Genomic DNA, 22,351 nt, shown 5'->3' on the forward strand with positions numbered 1-22,351 from the left:
CCCCATGGATGAGGGCATTGAGGCTTTCATTAGTGAATCTGCAGAGGACTCTGAGCTGGGAGCTGTGTCCCTCTGTGGGAAGGCAGGAGGGCTCTGCAGAGAGACCTGGAACTGTTGGATGGATGGGCAGAGTCCAAGGAGATGAAGTTTAATAAATCCAAGTGCCCAGTGCTGCATTTTGGCCACAATAACCCCTGCCATGCTCTGGGCTGGGGACGGTGTGGCTGGGCAGTGCCCAGGCAGAAAGGGACCTGGGGGTGCTGGTGACAGCCGGCTGAACATGAGCCAGCAGTGTGTCCTGGTGGCCAGGAAGGCCAAGGGCTCCTGGCCTGGATCAGGAATGGTGTGGCCAGCAGGAGCAGGGAGGTCATTGTGCCCCTGTGCCTGGCCCTGGTGAGGCCACACCTGCAGTGCTGTGTCCAGCTCTGGCCCCTCAGCTTGGGAAGGACGTTGGGACGCTGGAGCGCGTCCAGAGGGGGAACGAGGCTGGAGAGGGGCTGGGAACACAAAGCCTGTGAGGAACCCCTGAGGAAGCTGGGGGTGCTCAGCCTGGAGAAAAGGAGACTCAGGGGTGCCCTCATCACTCTCTTCAACTTCCTGAAGGGTGGCTGTGGTGAGCTGGGGGTCGATCTCTTTCTCCGGGCAACAACAGACAGAACAAGAGGACACAGTCTCAAGCTGCGCCCAGGGAGATACAGGCTAGAATTAAGGAGGAAGTTTTTCACAGAAAGAGTGGTCAAATGCTGGAATCATCTACCCAGGGAGGTGGTGGAGTCACCATCCCTCGATGTGTTTAAAAAAAGACTGGATGTGGCACTTGGTGCCATGATCTAGTTGAGGTGTTAGAACATGGATTGGACTCAATGATCTTAAAGGTCTCTTCCAACCTAGAAAAAAAAATTCTGTGAAAATTGTTCTCCCCTCCATTTCAATCCCTTTTCTCCTTGTAGCCCCCCATTTTGGGGGGGCTCTGTGGAGGGACTGGGGGCACTTCCCCCTCCTCACTGCTCACCCCTGGGGCTGCTGCCCCTCGCACAGTGCTGAGCAGTTCCCTCCCAGTTCCCTGCCAGTTTCCCTCTTCCTGGCAAGCCCCGGCAGGGATGGGGAGAGCACTGGGCAGGAGCTGGGAGCGCTGTTCCTTCCCAGGGCTCCTGATATCCCTGCCAGTGCTCCTTCCTGCTCACTCCCGCTGCTCCCACTCTCCCTCCCAGTTCCCTCCTGGCATTCCCTGTGCTCCCAGTTCCCTCCCAGTGTTCCCAGGATCTCTCCCAGTGCTGCCAGCGGCAAAGCCCTGGGGGCACAGCGTGCTCTGCTCTTGAAGAGGCGACACTTCAGCTGTCAGGAGAGCAAACCCGGCTGGGAGGAGCCCGGGGCGGTGGCGCCCGGCAGGGCTGGCCCGGGAGCGCCCGGGTGCTGCGGAGATTTCCCTGCAGGGCCGACCTGGAGCCCACGGGCACAGGGGGGAGGGCGCAGGGAGCTCGGTGCTGCTCGGGCTGCTGTGACAGGGGTGCAAGTGTTTAATTTGCTTCTGTTTTATGAGAAGAAGGCAAAGCTTCTTCTTTCTTTCTTCCCCCCATCCCCTTTTTGTTTCTTCTTCCCTTCCCTTCCCTTCCCTTCCCTTCCCTTCCCTTCCCTTCCCTTCCCTTCCCTTCCCTTCCCTTCCCTTCCCTTCCCTTCCCTTCCCTTCCCTTCCCTTCCCTTCCCTTCCCTTCCCTTCCCTTCCCTTCCCTTCCCTTCCCTTCCCTTCCCTTCCCTTCCCTTCCCTTCCCTTCCCTTCCCTTCCCTTCCCTTCCCTTCCCTTCCCTTCCCTTCCCTTCCCTTCCCTTCCCTTCCCTTCCCTTCCCTTCCCCTGTCTTTCTGTCTTTCTTGACCTGTAGTTAATCAGCACACGGCAGCTGCAGGGTACAGAGTCTGTGGTTGGGGCAATAACACCCTGAAAGAAGCAAGTCCACAACTCTGCAAAGAGAACAGCAACAGTTACAAAAATATCAAACACTCGCTTTGTGTGGGCTTTGTTTTTCCCCTCCCTTTTACCATTTCCTGGCTGCATGTGGTTGCTGATGTTATGCTGGAGCAATGTGAGAGCTGCCCCTCAGCATTCAGAGGCAGCTATTCCGTGGCTGTTCAGCTGTACAGCGCTGTTACTCCCATGTGAGCCCACGCTGCCCTTTCCCTGCCCCTGCAGCAGCCCCAGCACTCGGGGCACTGCGGGAAGGGCAGGCTGGGCACGGAGAGGCACGGCTGGCACCGCCTGCCCTCCCGGCAAGGTGCACGAAAGCATCTTCACCGAGGGACAGCGAGCACGGCTGTCAGCACTGACAGACCTTGGCAGGGCCAGGGCTGCCTGTGCAGCACCGAGGGCACGAAAGGGAGAGCAGCCACTTCTGTCACCGAGCTGCCAGGCTGCAAACCACGGCCGATGCAGGGCTGGGCTCCCAGCGCTGCGGTTTTTCCTTATTCGGTCCTTTGTTGTAATTTTTGTCTAGGTTTAATAAACCTTTTTAAATTTTTAAAAGAGAGGGTCGTTTCTCACACTAATTTCCAATCTGCTCTTGTAGCAGCATACTGTCAGTAGTACTAGAAGCCTGTTACTGTGAGAGGACAGAGAGTTGGCAAAGCTTTGCGAAGCTTCTGCTCCTCTCTCCTCTCCTTGAAAAAGCCGAGTCTCACAGTGCAATGTAACCTCTGTTACTGCCTGAGGAAGTTGTGCCACTCATCTTGAAAATGTGACTGAGAAAATACCTGAGATACACTGTTAATTTCTTTAAGACTTTTCCTGAAATCGTTGGTTTCCAGTTGATTTTGATGCTGAAACCATTCATTGTAGCTACTCTGCACACAAAGAAACCATTAGACATGTTTACTCTTAATGCCAGTAGAAGAGAATTTTCAGTAATTTCTGCACTTTGTAGTAGGAGTCTTAGAATTTTTGTGCATGAGTAATTGTTGTGCTTTGCAATAGGGGGAAAATTTCTGTTGAACCGCTGAGAAGCTGGGCACGGCTCTGTGAAACACCCAAGTTAAAGAGGAAAAAACCCAGGAACCTCCTCTTTCTTTCTTTCCCAGTGGGCGAGGAGGTGGCGGCCCCGGGCCCAGCCCCCGTCTCGGCCGGGCCGGGCCGGGCCGGGCAGCCCTGCCCCGGGTCGGACCCGTTCCCCCGGGCCGGGCTCCTTCCCCCCATCGGCCCCGTTCTGCTCTGGCCGGGCCCTGTGGGTGCTGGGCAGGAACGGGAGGAATCTGCAGAAACCACAAAGGCAGAGGGCTGGCCGCAGCTGTGAGATCTCATCAGGAAATCCCCTCCTCCAGCGCAGCTGGAACCGAAACCACAACAGCTCACAACCCACACAGCGAAACTGCCGTGACAGTACAATCATGAACAATCATGTAACCAACCCTACCACAGTCCCAGCTGCAGCGTCCTGTCACATAGACCGGAAAGAAAATGTTAACCCTTTCAATTCTTCAATCCTCCCTCGAGTAAAAGAAAAACAAAACAAGCCAAGATACAAGCATAGAAAAAACCAACATACATCCATCAAAATCAGTAAGGAAGAAGTTAAATCCCAAATTTTTAAAAGAGGGAACAATATCTTAATTTTAAAACTCAAATCCTCGTTAAACTTTGAAGAAAAAAACCTCATTTTTTCCTATAACACATGAAACTACAGAAAAATGAAAGTATTCAAATAATATCAAACCTCCTTCAAATAATAAAACCTCCATACTAAAATAAACAAATAATAAAATAACTGTAATCCCATAAAAATTTAATAAAAAAGAGAGAAAAATAATCCTATACTTTCGAAAAATGAAAAATTCTCTGTTCCCAGAAATACAAATAATTTTAAAAATAAATTATAAAAGTTTCTACCTTTAAACAACTCATCTTAAAAACAATACCCTGTAAATCAACATAATCCACCAATAAACTATTAAACAGTTTATAAAAATAAGGAAAACTTCACAATAGCAAAGTTCCCCAAACAACTACTATCCATAAGAAAATTAAAAACTACAAAACAACCTGTTTTCTCAAATCTAATAAAGGAGTCTCCATAACCTTAACAAAAAAGAATTCTCTCCCTAAAAAAAAAAATTTAAAAGTAATAAACTGACTAGAAATTTTAAGTTTAGTTTCTTGACATTATCAGTAAAAAAAAATGTAAAGGAAAGAAAAGTGTTCTGAAAAGTTTATTTTAATTCTCACTACTTTTGTTCTTTCAGTTGCTTGCAATAAAATTTTATACCATTTAAAATTTTAAAACTACTTTAGCTTTCTCCTAATCCTATCTCACAAAAAAAGAAATACCTTAAAAATTAAGCAACACTAAAACCCACCACACTCACCAACACATTAATTTAAAAATCTCAAAATTAAAGAAATCTGAAATTGACAAACCAAAACCACTACAGTAGTGTTCATCCAGCCACACTTCATGTACAAATAGAATTGCCAAAAACCAAATATTTCAAGTTGGAACTAAAGTGTTTCTGCATTTAATGTTCTTTTGTGTGTCAGAGAAGGTTTGGGATTAAAAGATGAGAATCTGCCTCTGTTGAAAACAAAGAGAAATTTTACTTTTATGGAACCCTCATTTTACCTCAGATGTCTGTGATTCCTTATTGATTTTGCCCCCTGAATGTGAATGCAATTTTCAGCACCAGCTGGGCTTTGTTGGAAATGGTATTGGGGACCCACAAGAAAAGTTCCTCATTTCAGTGGCTGAGACCACGGTGAGGTTTTTAGCATTTCCTTCTCTCAGGTGGGATCTGATGCCCTGAGGTGGCCTTGTCTCCTCAGGGATTTCATGCCCTGAGGAAGCAAAGGCTGATGGAATGTGCTTGATCCTCTCCTGTCTAATGGGGAGGAACAGCACCCAGCAGAGCTGGAATCACCTTCTCCATTCCTGATTTCTGCTGCCAACAGATCACTGGGCTCTCTCAGGGTCCAGAAGTCACTTTTCCTTTTGGATGGATGGCCTGAAGGCACCCAGGGGCTGCAGGCTGGGACTGCTTCAGAAATCCTTTTGGCTTGGAAGGATCCTTCTACCTGAGAGCTGAATTGAGAAACAGACAGATGTAGTGAGGCCAGGGAGCTCACTCAGAACTGTTAGGAGGATCCCAGAGAAAAAGATCCCTAGAAAAGACTGCAGTTGTTTTTATAAGAAAGTTTCTAGCAGAAGTTTCTGGACTCCAGGGGAGCCATGGAACAGTTTAGCAGTGTCAGAAACAGCAAATTCGCTTGTGGCCAGGAGTTATGGTTAGGGTTACCAGCTAACCCTAAAACTCTTGCTGTGGCACTGTCAGCTCCTGTCAGCATGTTCACACATCAGGAAACACATGTGACCACAAGATGTGACATTCTCTAGTTAAACTCGGCTAACCACAGACAACTCCTTTCCTCCACGTGGGTGTCTTCTGACAGCTGGGTCTCAAAGGCTTGGTTCCACTGCAGGGATTCAAATGCTCATAGAATCTCTAGCACAGCTGTAGAAAGCTAAATATATGCCTTGTAAAAGTGTACCTTAGGTCAGGACTGACAGCTGTACATCAGAAAGTGATTTTCGGTCTGACTGAATCGAAACTTTAGAAAACAGGCGACCTTACAGTGATGAGAATTCTTTATTAGAAATTGCACTCAATTAGAAATTTTCACTTTGTTAGAAATTTCCACTCAAATTTCAGTGCATAACACAGACACCTTTCCCCCGTTCAGTCCGAGATGAAATCTTGATGAACACCTTTGTTTCAAAGTCCCTGTCCCCCTGCAGAGGGGCCTGGAGCTTTCCTTTCACTGTCCCCAGGGGACTGTGAGCTGCCCTCCCCAGCACCCGAGCCACACGTTCCCCTGCCCAGGTGACGAGTGAAAGGGCCCCTGGACAGAGCACAGGCTGCTGAGGCAGTGGGCTCAGGCTGTTGTGAGTTCCTGCCCCAACAGCCCATGGGAATGCAAGGGGTGAAAAATGCCCCGAGTGCTGTGCACCAGCAGTGACCCTCAATCAACCTTCCCAATGCTCTCCCTCGAGCTCCTCAGGCTCTGGGGAACACAGGACAGCAAAATGGGCTCAGTTTGGCCCTGGGAGGGTGAGAGGCAAGCAGCAGAATCCAGCCTGGTCTCTCTCTGACCTTTCCTTTAGCACAGGCCTGTGTGTCCCCAGCCCAAAGGCACAGAGGGGGCTCTTTAAACGGTGCCACAATGTCCCCGTGCCCACCGTGTCACTGTCCCACGAGGAGAGAGCCCGGGGGCATCGGGGCCAGGAGAGCTGTGCCAGAGAGCTGTGCCCGAGTGTGCCCGGCCCTGTGTGCCCGTGTGTGCTGTGCCCAGGTGTGAGGGCACACGTCCTGCTCTGCCATGGGCACTGTGTGTGTGTGTGCTGTGCCCAGGTGTGAGGGCACACGTCCTGCTCTGCCATGGGCACTGTGTGTGTGTGTGTGCTGTGCCCAGGGATACAAGCAAACACAGTCACACACTCCAGCCACAGAGAGCAGTAGATGATTGAAAGGCAGGAAGGGTGTGTTGTATGGAGTTCTGATGGGCTTTATTTCAACCACACACTAAAGGGCTGCAGGGACAATTTTAATTGAATTTATTATTAAACAAATCAGAGCAAGAAAATGAGAGGTATGCCAAACCCTAAAAATGCACCTTCCCCACACTGTTCTCTCCTTCCTGGGCTTCACTTTATCCCCGATTCCCTCCCTCCCTCCTCCCCACACAGTGGCACAGAGGGATGGGGGTGTTTTGGTTTGAAAGACAGGGATCTGCTAAGGAAGGCAGGAGCCTCCCTGGCAATAGAAAATATAAACCCTTTCCCTCTGGATTATTATACTTCTGAAATTAAGGGGGTATCAGGCAAAGATATCAGAATATGAAAATCAGTTTTTATTACTATAACAAATAATAACAAAGTATAAAACAGTCTCAGTACAAAAAAACACAAACCCCCAGCGCGGCGCTGCCCGAGCCGGCCCAGCCCCAGCCCCGCCTCTCCCGGCGCTTTCCCCTCGCTGCAGTTCCGGGCGCGGCCGGCAGGGGCGCTGTGGGCAGCGGCAGCCGGGTGTGAGCAGGGCAGGGAGAGGCGAGCTCAGGATCCCGGGCACCCGAGCAGGGGGGACAGGGCCCTGCGGCACTGAGGGGTGACACTGAGGGGCCCGTGCAGGGGCTGCTCTCACCAGCACAGGCTCAGCCCACAGCCCCACAGCAGGAGAAGCAGCTCTGGGCTGGGATGTGGCGGCGGCATCGAATTCCCTTCCCTAAGTAGGAGCATCCTCCTCCGAAGGTGACAAAGAGCCAGCAGCTGATAGACAGACAGACAGACAGACAGACCCTTCTTCACAGTCTGCCTGATGCAGAAAGTTGGATTCCACCTCAGCACATGTCAGCTGTTCTTCCTCTTCCAAAGACAGACCAATAGTGTCAGGTACATGTTAGTTTACAATGAATTCCAAGAGCCCAGGGCAGTTCGGATTTCACATCTGACCTTGTTGTGTCGTGAGGGCAATACACTCACTGCAACAGTGTCAGGATGGATTGCAGAGACTTTTCCTTTGCAGCCCCAGCCCAGCGCTGGCACTGGGGATGAAGAGGCACTGAGGTGACCCTGAGAGGAAGTGCAAGGCACAGGGCGCAGCTGAGGAAGGACAGCGCTGTGCTGGGCTCAGAGGTGAAGCTGGCACTGCCCAGCGTGGAGAAGGTCCCTGCGTGCAGCCCCTGTTACAGGGGAGCTTGGGCCTTGCTGCAGACATACGGCCGCTCATGGGAGCAGTTGTCACTCTTGAATCTCTCATCAGCCAGGTAGACGCAGTCGGAATTGCCATCGACAGGAGCCCTGCAGGGAGGAGCAGAGGCAGCGCTGGCTGCCAGGGGAAGCCCTTGTGCCCCTGTGCCCCCAGGCCCTGCCCGGCTCCCGGCACTCACCGGGAGCTGTAGCTGCTGCCGTCCCCCCACTGCAGGCGCTCGCCCCGTCTGCGCAGCCCGAGCCAGTAACCAACGTTCCCACAGAGGCGGAAGAGCAAATCCTGTCCGGGAGAGAGGAGTGGGAGCTGCCCCGGCCCCTCGGGGGGACACGTGCCCGGGGCTGCCCCCGCACGCCGGGGCTCCTTCCCTGCAAGGCCCCGGCCCAGGGCTGCAGCCCCGGCCCTACGAGCACCGAGCCCGGCCCAGGAGCGCCCCCAGGCTGCCCTCAGCCACCCCACACCGCCCGCAGCCCCTCACTCACCATGGCCTCCTCATCCTTGGCAATGGCCAGGGAGGCCCCGAGCTCGGAGCACCGTTCCTGACCCTGCTCCCACGTGCTGTAATCCCGTGAGAAGTAGTAGCAGACCCCATTGTAGCCAACCCAGCCATGGGGACAGCCCAGAACCAACAGCGGAGTCGCAGGTGTGACTGGAACCTGTGGTGCTGCACGGGGAAGAGGAGAAGCTCTGAGGATTCCCCTGTGCAGGGAGCAGGGAGCCCGCTCTGCCCCGAGGGGCTGGGCCCAGGCTGCTGCTCCTCCCTTACCTGCCAGCACCTGTTGAGAGATTTTTGCAGATTGAGGAGTTCTTGCTTAGACAGTGGCCATATTCAGCCCATGCACAATCCAGTCTGCTTGTACTAATGGACAATGGACACATTCACAAACAATGAATAATGGACATATTCAGAAATGGGGTCGGTATATTCTTGAAAAAGATAAAAAAAGAAGAGTCATCAGGACTCAGCAAGTTTGTCAGCAAGCTTAGGAAAGTAAGAAAACAGTGAGCCATGGGTGGGCCAGATGACCACAGCAAGACGTGTGAAAAATTAGATGATCCAATCAGCATTCTAATTTAGGCGCATGAACAGCTAGGATTAACCAGTTGTGTATTAGCTAGAGACGCGTCGACAGTAGAGATTTATTATAAGTAGAGTCTTTTTAGGGATGATAAATTCGGCTTCACTGGATCATATTGGTCATGGTGTGATGTCCCCGAACATCTGCACCCTGCATTTCTGGTGGAGAACGCGGGCAGGCCCAAAGCTGTAGCACTAAAGGGACTCGAGGTCGGCAGTTTGGCTGCTGTGCAGGGGATTGGAGCCAACCCTCGAGGAGCGGAGAAGCCGTTGAAAGTATCCTCACTGCCCTGGGGAGAGGAAAAGGTTACTGGAGCTCCAGTCGTAGATGACTTGAATCTCACCCTGATCAAGGTGAGCGGCCGGGGAGGAGATGGGGTCTGAACATGAAAGGGAAGGTGTTCAGAAACTCCTCCAACATATCCTCTCGAAGAGAGAACTAAAGTATGATGCTTCCAAGTTGAAGGGACTATTGCACTGGGCTTGGGACCATAATCTCATAGCAGGAGCACAGGTTCCTTTTGAGATTTCGACATGGGAAGCTGTGGGGTGGATGTTGTGGGACTGCATTGCATCTGACGGGAATGAGGCAAAACAGGCCTCTAAATATGCTACTGTGTGGGAAATTATCATTGAAATTGAAACTTAGTGGAAAATTATCATAGTGAAAAATTTTCATAGTTGAAAATTATCATACAAGCCTTAAAGGCAGAGAGGAAAGCTGCTGCTGCAGCTTGTGCAGCCCTTGCCTCTGAGTCAGAACAGCCTCAGGCATTTCCAGTAACTTCAGTTCAGCAACGGTTTTCTACCACCTTAGATATTCCCTCATGCAGCCCACAACCTCTCAGCTCAGAATCGAGCATTACACCGACTGCTCCTCCAGCTCAGAGTGAGAATGAGGAAGCTGCTGCCTCCTTGTGGGGGTTAGCCTGCAGACCAAAGGACAGTCATAATCGGAGCGAAAAACCTTCTTTTCGGTCTGCAGAACAAAAGACAGTGGTACTCAAAGTGATAAAACTTCTTCGGAAGAATTGGTCTGTAGAACAAAAGACAGTTGTACTCAGAGTGAAGAAATTGTTGATAAAAGTAATTCTGAAACTAAGCGTGCTCTATGTGTAAAGGATAAGGAAGGAGATGTTATTATGAATAATACTTCTATTTGTCAGGGTCCGTCCTAGTGGACAGATGACCTGATGGTTTGTAGGAATGATCTCAGAGTGCAAAAAACCAACACGGTACAAGGGGTTTTGCAGTGATAATCAAATCAAATGTGGTTTTATTGAAATAACTACAGCAAAAATGTGATAGAGGGATTAAGGGAGAGAAAAAGATAGAGAAAGAGAGAGAAGAGAGAGAGAGAGGGGATATAGCTACCAAGGCAGAGACGAAGTCCTTTGGTCCAATCCAGCCGAGGATCTGCCTGCTATGCTGGGGAGATCTCAAAGGCTCTAGCTAACTTGGAGGATTTTATTACTGAAAATTGTGAGGGGGGGGGGGGGAAACAGATGCAATAGGGAACAGATATAACAGGTAGTCCATGTTCTCAGCAGTAAATGAGAGCCATTGTTTTCTTGCTCCAGTGGTCACAACCCGCAGGCAAACATCTCGCTTCTGTCAGCTTGCCTCCCCTACACACTTCCCCCGGTTGGGGGTTTCAGTCCCAGTCTTTGGAAGGAGCAGAGGGGCCTTTTAGGAGTTTCATGTCTCAGTCTTTAGTGGAGAAGCTTCTAACATCTCAGTCAGTCTGTCTGTCACAGTGGTTGTAAAACAGGTGAGGGTCTTCTGTGGGAGACCACCTGGAACTCAGGAGAAGTCCAGCCAGGCTGAGAGGTGGGACAGCTTCCAGAGCTGCTATTGTTGCAAACGGGGCACGGTGCCCTCTTCTCAGTATACAGCAAACACACCTGTGAAAACAATAGCTTAACACTGAGCTTTCAGGTCTCAGGGCCTGTGGCATGTGACTTTTCTCCTTCAGAGCCAGATATTCTAGACAGAGGGGGGGCTTCTCTTCAGTGGTCTCCCAAGGACAATCGTGAGGCAGATGAGGCAAAATTTGGACAGACTCTCACACTATTGAAGAGGATTTAAAATCTTTAGTGGATAATTTGCAAAAATTGGTAATTCAACAAAAAGATCCAGTTGTCCCCAAAAAGGACTATTCTTTTAAGAAAGCGGATTTGCCAATGAGAGTAGGTTCAGACAGACAACCAGAAAAGTGGTTACCATTCTCTCAGTTTGTCTCTGAGCCAGCATTTGAGCCAGTTAAACAAAATCCTCCCTCTCATGCTGTAAAAAACGTGAAATTAGAGTTGGAATGTGACCCTGAAATAGAAGCAGCTCAGAAATGAAAGTGGAAGGGAGTTATTACAGAAGCTATTGTAGAAGGGACTTTTCTCTCAAATGATGTAGAAGCTTTTCCTGCAGTAACTAATGCTGCAGGTAGAGTTTGGGAACCTTTCAATTGGAAGATTTTAGAAAGGTTAAGAGCTGCAATTTCACAATTTGGTTTAAAATCCCAACTTGCACAGTCACTTCTGCAGTATATTTTTATATCTAACACATTTATTCCAGCCGATGTGTATACCCTAATAAGACTTATAATGCCACCCCATCAGCAGGTGATGTTTCATAAAAGCTGGGAGGAAAAGTGTGCTCAGGAAGCAGCAAGACCTAGAGTGCAGGGTGATCCTCTGTATGGTTTAACAGCACAACAGTTACTTGGCCAAGGGCCCTGGGCTACTGCCACTGCCCAGGCTAGGAGCATTGATCAAGTCTTACAGATGAGCCAACAACTGGCATATAATGCTATCCTTGCACTTGCAGATGGGTTACACACTAAGTCTTTTACACAGATTTGCCAAGGAGTGAATGAGGACTCTGATAAATTTGTAGACAGATTGCATGAAGCTATCTATGATCATCCTGATTTGGATTCAGACACAAAGGTACAATTGTTTAATATGTTTGTTTTTGACAATGCTAATGATAAAACTCGGCAGATTTTGGGAACATTAAAGAAGGGAGCTGATGTTACAGAAATGCTGGAACTTATGGCTAGAACTACAGAGAGAGAAAAAGCAGCCTATGTAGCTGCTGCAGTCCAGGATGCAGTAAAACCATTGCTTTCTAAACTGTAAAAGAGCTGAAGGAAAGAACATTAAGTGCTTTGGATGTGGTAAAATCAGACATGTTGGGAGTCAGTGTCACTCTGCAACTATGAAAAAAAAAAAATTCTTCTATCTGCAAGAAAGATAACCACAATACTAAAGAATGTCGGTTCCAGGGAAACGGGTCTCGGAACGCCTTCATTCCAGGTGTCACGAAACAAGTACAGAGAGCTGCCTGGAGAGCTCAGCCTCCCATGGAGGGGGAAGAGGACTTTACTCACTCAGATTGTCAGCTACTGGAAGCGCTGGAGTGGATGAGGAAACCGCAGTAGACGTGACCATCACAGGCTCTGCTGTGCACCTGATAGATGCCAATGTAAAAGGACCCTGGGGGAATGGGCTTAGTGCTTTTCTGTGAGGGAGATCATCTGCCACTAAGAAGGGATTGGATGTAATTCCTGGGGTTATTGATGCAGACTATCAAGGGGTTGTTAAAATTATGGTTCAAACATTTTTCCCTCCTGTATCTATTTCCAAATGTTCACAAATTTCTCAGCTTGTTCCTTTTAAGTCTTGTGTCCCCTGTACAGGCTACAAGGAACAGGGAACAGGAAGCTTTGGTTCCACAGGTAGACCAGAAGTATATTGGGCCACAGACTTCACAAGAGGTAAACCAGACAAACAGGTAACTTTGACACATCCTAATGGTGATTCTATTACAAAGAAACTCATAATTGACACTGGAGCAGATGTAACCATCATTTCAAACACAATATGGCCAAACAAATGGGCATTGGTAGATCCTGCTTTAGGCATTGCAGGTATTGGAGGGACTCAGGAAACTCAGATGAGCAGGGAAGTAATTACTTTTACTTTCCCAGATGGAGTGAATGTGTCTACAAGGCCTTATGTCATGCAAATGCCCGGTACTTTACTAGGTTTGCTTGGTAGGGATCTGTTAAGCCAGTTCAAAGCTACCATTGTTACACAGCCCTTTTAGCAGCAGCTACTGGGGGGGCAGCCGATCCTCAAAATTATCTGGACCACTGATACACCTGTGTGGATTGATCAGGGACAACTGTCATAGGAAAAGCTGCCCATAATCCAAGAATTAGTGCAAGAACAGCTTGAGGAAGGGCGCATAAAGCCATCCCCTGGCCCTTGGAACACCCCAATTTTTGCCATCCATAAAAAGAGTGGGAAATGGAGGTTGCTACATGACTTACGTGCTGTTTATGCAGTAATGCTAAGTATGGGTGACTTGCAACCTGGTCTTCCATCTCCTACTATGATACCTGAGTCATGGAATCTATTGATTATTGATCTCAAAGATTGTTTTTTCACCATTCCCTTGCATCCACATGACACGAGCCATTTTGCATTTTCTGTTCCATCTGTCAATAAGGCAGAACCCTACAAAAAGTATGAATGGATTTGTTTGCCCCAAGGCATAAAAAACTCCCCTATGATGTGGCAAATGTATGTCACTTGGGCATTAGAATGTGTTCAACAGCAATTCCCTGAGTATATCATCTATCACTACATGGATGATATATTAGTGGCTGGAAAACAATTAGACTCTGTAACTGTTCTAAAACCCATGACAGTTTTGCTAGAGGAAAGAGATTTGAAAATTGCTCCTGATAAAGTGCAATCTTCTGCTCCTTGGAAATATCTTGGGTGGCAGATTGATCAGTCTGTGAAACCACAGAAACTCGCCATTAACACTGAAATTAAAACTGTACATGATGTCCAGAATTTAGTGGGGGATACTCAATGGATTAGAACTATTTGTGGGATAACTAGCGAAGAACTTGAACCATTAATACAGTTATTAGGTACTACATCTCAGGCAGATGAACACTGGACCCTGGATAAAAAACAACAGCAGGCCTAGGATCACATTGCCACAAAGGTTGCTACATCTCATGCACATCATCTGATCGAGGATGTTCCAGTTCAATTGATGATCATCAATCAGAGCAAGGAGGGCGACAATTATGCCAAGCATCCTTTTGCCTTGATTTGTCAATGGGTTAAAACTCGGGCTAATCCTTTAAATATTTTGGAATGGGTATTTTTACCTGTAAAACAATCTAAATCTATTACCACTCAACTGGAACTTTTTGTTCAGTTGATTATGAAGGGCAGAGGGAGAATATTGGAAATCTGGGGACATGAACCATATGCAATTGTAGTACCATTGGCTAACTGGTATCTTGAATGGGGAATTAGGCATTCTATTTCTTTACAGACAGCTTTGGCTGGATATGATGGTAAAGTTCACAATACTTATCCACGGCACCGGGTGTTATCTTTATTGGAGCATCAGCGTCTGGAGGACAGACCCTGGAGATCTGACTGCCCATCTGGGCAGACAGTATTTACAGATGCAGGTAAAACATCAAAAAAGGCTGCCTGCACTTGGCAGCAAGACAAAGTGTGGAAAAAGCATGTCATTTTTGGAGAGGTAAAAGATGCGTTGCAGACATTAGAATTGAAGGCTGTGATTTGGGCTTTTGTAAATTGGGATAATGAGGCCATTAACATTGTTTCTGATTCGCTTTATGAAGTTGGCTGTGTCCAATGCCTTGAAAGAGCAGTACTTACAGGAGGTGAGTAATGAGCATTTGTATTCCCTTTTAAGCCGATTGCTTAGAAACCTAAATCAACGAGGGCAGGAACACTTTATTACTCATGTTTGTAGTCATCAAGCTCTCCCTGGTCTGTCTGAAGGTAACGCTCGAGCTGATCGGTTGGTAGCCACTGTCTGGCCAATGCCAAACTCTGATAAATTTCAGCAAGCTAAAACTTCCCATGCGTTTCTTCATCAATCTGCAAAAATGTTAGTTAAACAAGTTGGTATTCCCCTTACTGATGCTTCTGGTATTGTGTGATCCTGTCCTGATTGTCAACGAGATGGCATTGGTTTAGGTATGGTGTTAACCCTAGGGGTACTCAACCCTTGCAATTATGGCAAATGGATGTAACTCATGTAGCAGAATTTGGTCAGAAAAAGTTTGTACATGTTTGCATTGATACCTAGTCTTGTGTTATATGGGCTACTCCCTCCACAGGTGAGACAGCACGTCATGTTGAGAAACATTTGTACAATTGCTTTGCCATATTAGGTATCCACTTAGCAACACTGACAATGGTCCTGCTTACTGTTCCTTAAGATTCAAACATTTCTGTAATTTATGAAGTATTCGACATAACACTGGTATTCCTCACAATCCTACTGGCCAGGCAATTATTGAGTGTGCCCATCAGATGTTCAAGGGCATGCTGCAAAAACAAAAAGGGGGAACTCCAGGGTTATCCTCTGAGGAAAAAACAGCTAAAGCCATTTTTGTGCTTAATTAGCTTAGAAGAACAGGAGATAGAGATGATCCACCTATTCTTGTGCATCATGCTCTCACACGTAATCCAGGTGAGAAATTGGCTAATGGTATTCCAGTCATGTTCAAAACTCCAGAAACAGGGTGTGGGAAGGACCAGCTACAGTAAAATTAATAGGAAGAGGTTGTATGTGCTTACTTACAGATAAAGGCATTTGTTGGATTCCAGCCACGTGGGTGAAGCCCTATCTGAAACCATTGTCATCAACCCATGCTGTGCCCAGAGGCAGAGAATCGGCAAAAGCACCGATTCCAGACAGCCCTGAATCCGATCCTTCAACACCTGACAGCTGAACAACGGTCGGAATATCTACCAAGTTTGCTGGACTATGCTGAGGAAGTACTAGCAACTCCACATAGGCTTAATACACACAGGTTAGATATACACGGACTTCTTTTACCTTCACTTTCATTACAAGTTGTTAATCAGATAGAAAATACTTGTTATCTGCATCGTTGTACATGTAAGCTGTGGCTTCAGGTTCATTGTATAAAGTGTAACCTAAAAACTTGGTGACAAGTTTGTCAAGAACATAATTTAGCAGTGGTTTGAGGGAAAAAGCAAAAATTTAGGGCTATTAACCTAATATGCAGTAACTGCTCTTACACACTTAACGCTATTACCCCAAGAGCAGCATTAGCTAAATTTTTAGTGCATAACTCAGGAGCATGTCAGAGTTTTCTCCAGGATGTATCTTTGATAGAAGTATATGAGCAAAGATTGTTACTGTGGGTGCAGTTTAATCTTGCTTTAATTGGTATTGTAAACCAAATTGTACTAGAGAGCAAGATAATAGCTACTGAATATGGAGTAGGAATAGCAATACCACAAAGATACCACTTTAGAGATTTTGAGTGGGAACAGGCTAAAGCAGTTTGGGCAAAGCGCAAGCTTGATCGATGACAATGTCAACAATGGCAACAGTCTGGCAAATATTGACAATGTTACTCAGTGGAGTGATAAAGGAAACGCACGGAGTATACAGCACAGAGCAGCGAGCTATCGTGTGGGTTACATGGGTTAACAGAACAGGGCAAGAATCTTTCTGCTTATCACCAGCTACACCTTCTGATCCATTTCACACCTATTTAATTGGAATTCCCTTAGACTCAAAGGAAGAATTTGAAATTTGGACCAGAGCTCAAATTTATGGCAACTTAAGTAAGGCCTGGTCAAATTGGTGTTCTAATCAAAATGGGATGAACACAGAAAGTTGGTGTGAAAAAGAAAAAATCCCTAGAAATCCTTTAGGAGCTCAGGCATTTACAATCACTCAAGGTTTAAATTCTACAAGTCAAGAACCACAGGAACTGGATATTTTGGGATCAGTGCCAGGAAATTACTGTTTGTTCTTTGAGTACTACATTGTAGTTCTATTGTAGTAGTATTGTGGTTCTGTTGTAGTATTGTAGTTCTTTGAGTAGTATAAAGATAAAGAGCTGTTTAGGGAGAAGTCAGGAAAACCTGGAGATGGTAGCACTTGGATATCTCCTATTTCTTCTTGAGATTACAATACCATGGCATACTGTGCCAATTGGACATGGTCTGTGTCCCTAAAACAAAAATCAGCAAGGATGTTACCTCCTGGAGTTTTTCTCATTTGTGGAGATAGAGCTTAGCCTGCGATTCCTCAGAAAGCATGAGGAGGACTGTGCTATTTTTTATTTTATATTTTTGGGAAATTGACACTGTTTGCCCCTAGCATTCAACAGATGCTTGACATCAGGCACAAATTCCAATGTCCAAAACATAGTGTGCATCTATTAGGCTCAGACTGTAAGGATAATGTAGAATTGTGGAATAGGCCTTTGGTTATACTGGCATCACTTTTTACACCAGGAGTAGCTTCATCACAGGCCCTTACACAATTCAAACAATTGGCTTGTTGGACAGGAAAACAAATTAACATTACATCTGCAATACTGAATGAGCTTACCACTGATGTAGGTAGCATATGCCACACAGCGTTACAGGATAGGGCTGCTCTAGATTTTTTGTTGCTAGCACAAGGATATGGGTGTGAAGATTTTGAAGGGATGTGTTGCATGAATCTCTCTGACCACTCTGAATCTATTTACAAGAAGCTGTCATTGCTTAAGGAGAATATGAAAAGGCTCACAGTTGAGAATTCTTTTGATGAGTGGCTAAAATCCTGGGGAATAACAGGCTGGCTCAAGGATTTAGTAAGCTTTGGTATTATGATACTTTGTATTCTTTTTTCAATTCAGCTTATAGTGCCTTGCTCACTACACTGTGTGCAGAAAATAATTGACTGTGCTTTTAAATCAGTCTGGCTTGTGCAAAAACAAAACCAGGGACAGGTTGAGAGTTTTTGCAGATTGAGGAGTTCTTGCTAGACAGTGGCCATATTCAGCCAATGCACAATCCAGCCTGCTTGTACTAAATGGACAATGGACATGTTCACAAACAATGAATAATGGACATATTCAGAAATGGGGTCGGTAGATCCTTGAAAAACATACAACAAGAAGAGTCATCAGGACCCAGTAAGTTTGTCAGCAAGCTTGGGAAAGTAAGAAAAAAGTGAATCGTGGGTGGGCCAGATGACCACAGCAAGACACGTGAAAAATTAGGTGATCCAATCAGCATTCTAATTTAGACGTGTGAACAGCCAGGATTAACCAATCATGTATTAGCTAGAGGCACGTGGGCAGTAGAGATTTATTATAAATAGAGTCTTCTTAGGGATAAAAAATTTGGCTTCACTGGATCATATTGGTTATGGTGTGATGTCCCTGAACCTCCACATGCAGCAGCACCAGGAGCAGCAGAATCAGCACCGCCGTGCCCACGGGATGGACCCTGAACAGTTCACCTGGAGCAGGAAAGAGCTGCTGGCTGCCAGAAGCAGAGCCGGCCCTGCAATCTGCTCAGCCCATGGCCAGGGAGCAGAGCAGGGAGCCCTGAGGCAGTGTGGGCCTCCCTCAGCTGGCAGCCAGAGAGCCAAGAGCCTGGCCACAGGCAGGGACACAGCTGTGGGCACAGGCAGGGACACAGCGTGGCAGGCTGCAGCAGAACTGCACAGCCTTGGGGGCAGCTGGGGCTCTTGCTTCCAGCCACGGATGGGGCCCAGCAGAGCACGAGGCCTCTTCCAGACATCGGGAAACAGCCACACACCTGCCAGCCCTGGCCTTGGGAGGGGACACGGGCCCCTGCCTAGAGGCTACAGGGGGGGCCCTGTACTCACCCAGGAGTCTTCTGAGGTTCCTTCTGTGTTCATTGACAGTTGCTGCTGTGCCCTGGGGAGCCAGGGGCTCCCTCACACTCCCATCACTGGTGCAGAATCCATTCTCCACATCTGCACTCACTGCACGCTCACAAGTGGCATCCCCCTGCTTATGCCAAGAGGCTTCTTGGGCCCCAGGCAAGTGTGGAACCGCGGCTGCTGGTCCCTCCTGGAGATGCTGGGGCTCATTCTCAGCTCCAGGAATGGAGCAGAATTCACTCTCCTCCTGCTCACAGGCGCCATCTCTCTGCCCAGAACAAACAGCACCTTGCTGCGGAGACATCAGGAGTGCTGCTGGCAGATCCTTTGGGAGCTCGGCCTCGGGAACAGCTTTCCAGCCGCGCTGATGGCACCCTGAAAGGGACACGAAGAGAGGTCGCTGCTGGTGCCGGCCGTGCGGGGGCTCAGGAGGGCGGTGGCAGCTGTGGCTGCGCTGTCGCCGCTGCCCAGAGGTGCGGCAGCAGGTGCGCAGACAAGCGCAGCCTCCGGGAGCTCTGCGGCGGCCGCAGCCGCGGCCCCTGTGGCTCTGCAGCCGCTGCAGCCCAGCTCCGTGCCGGGCCGGGCGCTGAGAGCGCCTGCGAGCTGCCGGCTGCTGCTGGCCCGGGGCAGCTGCGGCTCGGAGTCCGCCTGCCGAGGGGCAAGAAGCAGCAGCCCCGGGCTGCTCACCATTGTGCCCCGCATGATTCCCTGCCCCGCATGTGCCTCGGAGCCCGGGCACACCGAGCGCCGGCACGGCCGCTGCGGCTCCCTGCCTGGGCACACGGAGCGGCTCTCGGCACAGAGGGCAGCGCCGAGAAGCCTCGGCCCCGGAGCAGGCTGCATGCGCCGCTTTGTGCCCGCACTCGGCGCCTGCAGCGCTTTGGGCTCTGAGGCACTGCGTTCAAGTTCATGCCGTGCCAGCCCCGAGCCGGGCACGGACACCTCCCGCCCGAGCAGCGGCCCCGAGCCCGGTGCCGCACGGGCGGGAACGGTCCCGGGCACGGAGCAGCCGCCTCCGTCCTAGCGAGAGCAGCCGCGATGAGCCATCGCTACCGCGGCACCGGCTCCTTGCCGGCCATCCGGGCAAGGAGGAGAGCGCGGGCAGCCGCTCCCTCGGTGATCCCAGCTCAGGGGGCACACGGGGTAGCCGGCACCAGGAACTCGGCAGAACCCCCCGGCCCTCAGCGCGGCCCCCTCCGCCCGCAGCGAGCCCCGAGCTGGGGCAGCACCGACCGCGGTCCCACCTGGGCTGGAGCCGCCTCCGAGCTCCGCCGCCGCCTCGCCGGGCTCCGAGTGCAGCCGCTGCTCCGGAATGACCCCAACGCGCCGCTGCCGCTCCGGTCCCGGCCAGACACAGCGGGCACTGCAGGTGGTGCCGCGGGACGGACTCCGGGCGGTGGAGCCGATCGAGTCTTGCACTGCAGCGCAGCCCACCAGGCACTGGAGCTGACTGGGGCTGGTGCCGCAGGAAGGGCCGATGTGGGAGCGGCTTCTGACCAATCAGCGCGCGGGGCAGCAGCGAGGGGCGGTGACGAGAGGGAGACCGGGGAGCATCCAGCGGGGAGGGCAGGCAGGGCCGGGCGCGGCACAGGCAGGGCCGGGGGCATCGCTCGGTGCCTGGCGGCGTTTGCCATCCCCGGGGAGAAACTGAGCCCGGCCCGCAGCGCCAGCTCATCCTCACCCTTCTATTGCAATTGCTTTGTTTTGAGTAGCAAAGTTGCCCATTTTTTAAAAAAGTTGCAGAGTTCACAGGTTTGGACAGTTGCTGCCAGGGTGGAGCTCTAACTGTTTGTTGTTATAATCACCTGTTGTTAATAGTTTTTCGCTAACTACCTGTTGTTGATGGTTGGGAATTCCCCTTTTTGTTGAGTGGCACTCTGCTGCTTCCTGGAGGATGGTACCCGGGATGGTGAAGAGGAGGGAACATCGGGGTTGGCATGCAAATGAAGAAACCCATCACCAAACCCAAACCCCCTAAAAACAAAGAGCCAACAGGGAAATGAGAGATCGAAGTGACGTCAAGATGTGAGGAACTGATTCCAGTGTTTGCTAAAACCTTTTTACCCCTCACCCTAACCTGAGAGACGTTGGCTGGACAGAGGACCTCGAATGTCAAACCCCAAAACGGGAATTTCCTGGTGCTCTCCGGAGGACAGAAGCCTCCGCCTGCAGACCAGCAGACAAAGCTGCGCTTTTCCTCCTCCTGGCCATTCCTGGAAGCAGCGGCGGCGTGAGTGCGATCCCATCGGTTCTTCCCACCCAAGCTGAGTTTTAATAAAGGCATTAAAAAAGGAGAGAGATCTCCTGACCTATTTACTTCAGCTTCATTATTTAAAACAAGGGGAAGCTCCCTCTTGTCGCCAGTTCTAAGCCTTGAATCAAGGGGAGAATGGAGGTTCCCTCTCAATTTAGATCCCTAAAGTATGCATAAGGAGGGTCTCCCCTCAGTTTAATCCCAAATAAAATGTGAATCAGGGGATTTTCCTCAATTTAGTCTCCTATACCGAGGGGAAATGCAGTTTCCCCCTTCAATTTCCCTCCACAAAGATCATTCTGGGGGCTTTTGGACGTCTTTGAATGTGAAGGTCCCTTCAAATGGAGGCTCCCCCTCGATGGAACTCTTACAGTGGCACATCAAGAGGTTCCTCTCAAGGGAAGCCCTTTCAGACCAGGGACAGCCGTGTTTGCTCCGTTTGTACCTGAAGATGATGAAAATGGGGCTCTTTCCCTCAATTCAAACAGCACTATGAAAGTTTTCTCCTTCTATTTAAACATGAAAATCAAGGAAAACTGTGATTGACTGCCTAGTGAGACACCCAAAATCATTAAAAAGCCAAACACCCAAAATCTTGTTTTCCTTCAAATGACAGGTGAATGGGGATCCTCCCCAGTTCAAACACAATTACAGAAAAGCTTTCCCCCCTCCATTTCAATCCCATTTTTGGGGGCACTGGGGAGGGACTGGGGGCACTTCCCCCTCCTCACTGCTCACCCCTGGGGCTGCTGCCCCTCGCACAGTGCTGAGCAGTTCCCTCCCAGTTCCCTGCCAGTTTCCCTCTTCCTGGCAAGCCCCGGCAGGGATGGGGAGAGCACTGGGCAGGAGCTGGGAGCGCTGTTCCTTCCCAGGGCTCCTGATATCCCTGCCAGTGCTCCTTCCTGCTCACTCCCGCTGCTCCCACTCTCCCTCCCAGTTCCCTCCGGGCATTCCCTGTGCTCCCAGTTCCCTCCCAGTGTTCCCAGGATCTCTCCCAGTGCTGCCAGCGGCAAAGCCCTGGGGGCACAGCGTGCTCTGCTCTTGAAGAGGCGAGACTGGAGCTGTCAGGAGAGCAAACCCGGCTGGGAAAGCGTTCCCTGCACAGGAAGGTGTCTCCCCTCTCTGACCACAGACGGAGCTCAGCCTCCGCTCTTGACTCCAAACCCTTGAAGCTCCGAGCCCGACTGCCCGAAATTGGCTCGGCCCCACTGCCCAGCGCACTGCTCAGAGCTCACACGGCTGAGGGGGCAGCGCAGATTAAATAATGAACGCTGCTGGGCACGGCTTTAGCTCTGAACTACGCACTGTCACACAGGAACAAAACCCTTATGGAGGATGGGTTCCTCTTGCTGGCACAAGGAGAGAAGCAGAAATCTGACAGGAATATTTTTCATCATTCTGCCCAGGCTTTGTCAAGCACTCCAGCTCCTGCACCTCGGGAAATAACAAGTGGCTTCTAAGCAGTAACTTTGATGTCACTGAGCAGGTTATTATGGATTAACCTCGCACTGGAAAGCAGCCTTCACACCCTACTGCTCTTGGCATCA

The 22,351-nt window shown here is 49.5% G+C and overlaps 1 protein-coding gene across 1 annotated transcript in view; it reads right to left on the reverse strand.

The window, feature by feature from the left end:
* Positions 1-20,184, reverse strand: part of LOC135449983 (uncharacterized) — a 28,248-nt gene extending 8,064 nt beyond the window's left edge. The window contains exons 1-3 of the mRNA XM_064717525.1: positions 20,168-20,184; positions 19,795-20,042; positions 18,533-18,925 (exon numbers count right to left, since the gene is read on the reverse strand). Of these exons, the coding sequence (XP_064573595.1) occupies positions 18,533-18,925; positions 19,795-20,042; positions 20,168-20,184 (658 nt within the window). The remainder of the gene's footprint in view (positions 1-18,532; positions 18,926-19,794; positions 20,043-20,167) is intronic.
* Between the last annotated feature and the right edge of the window lie 2,167 nt (positions 20,185-22,351).

This window comes from Zonotrichia leucophrys, chromosome 6 (genome assembly GCF_028769735.1).
Source record: "Zonotrichia leucophrys gambelii isolate GWCS_2022_RI chromosome 6, RI_Zleu_2.0, whole genome shotgun sequence".
NCBI lineage: Eukaryota > Metazoa > Chordata > Aves > Passeriformes > Passerellidae > Zonotrichia > Zonotrichia leucophrys.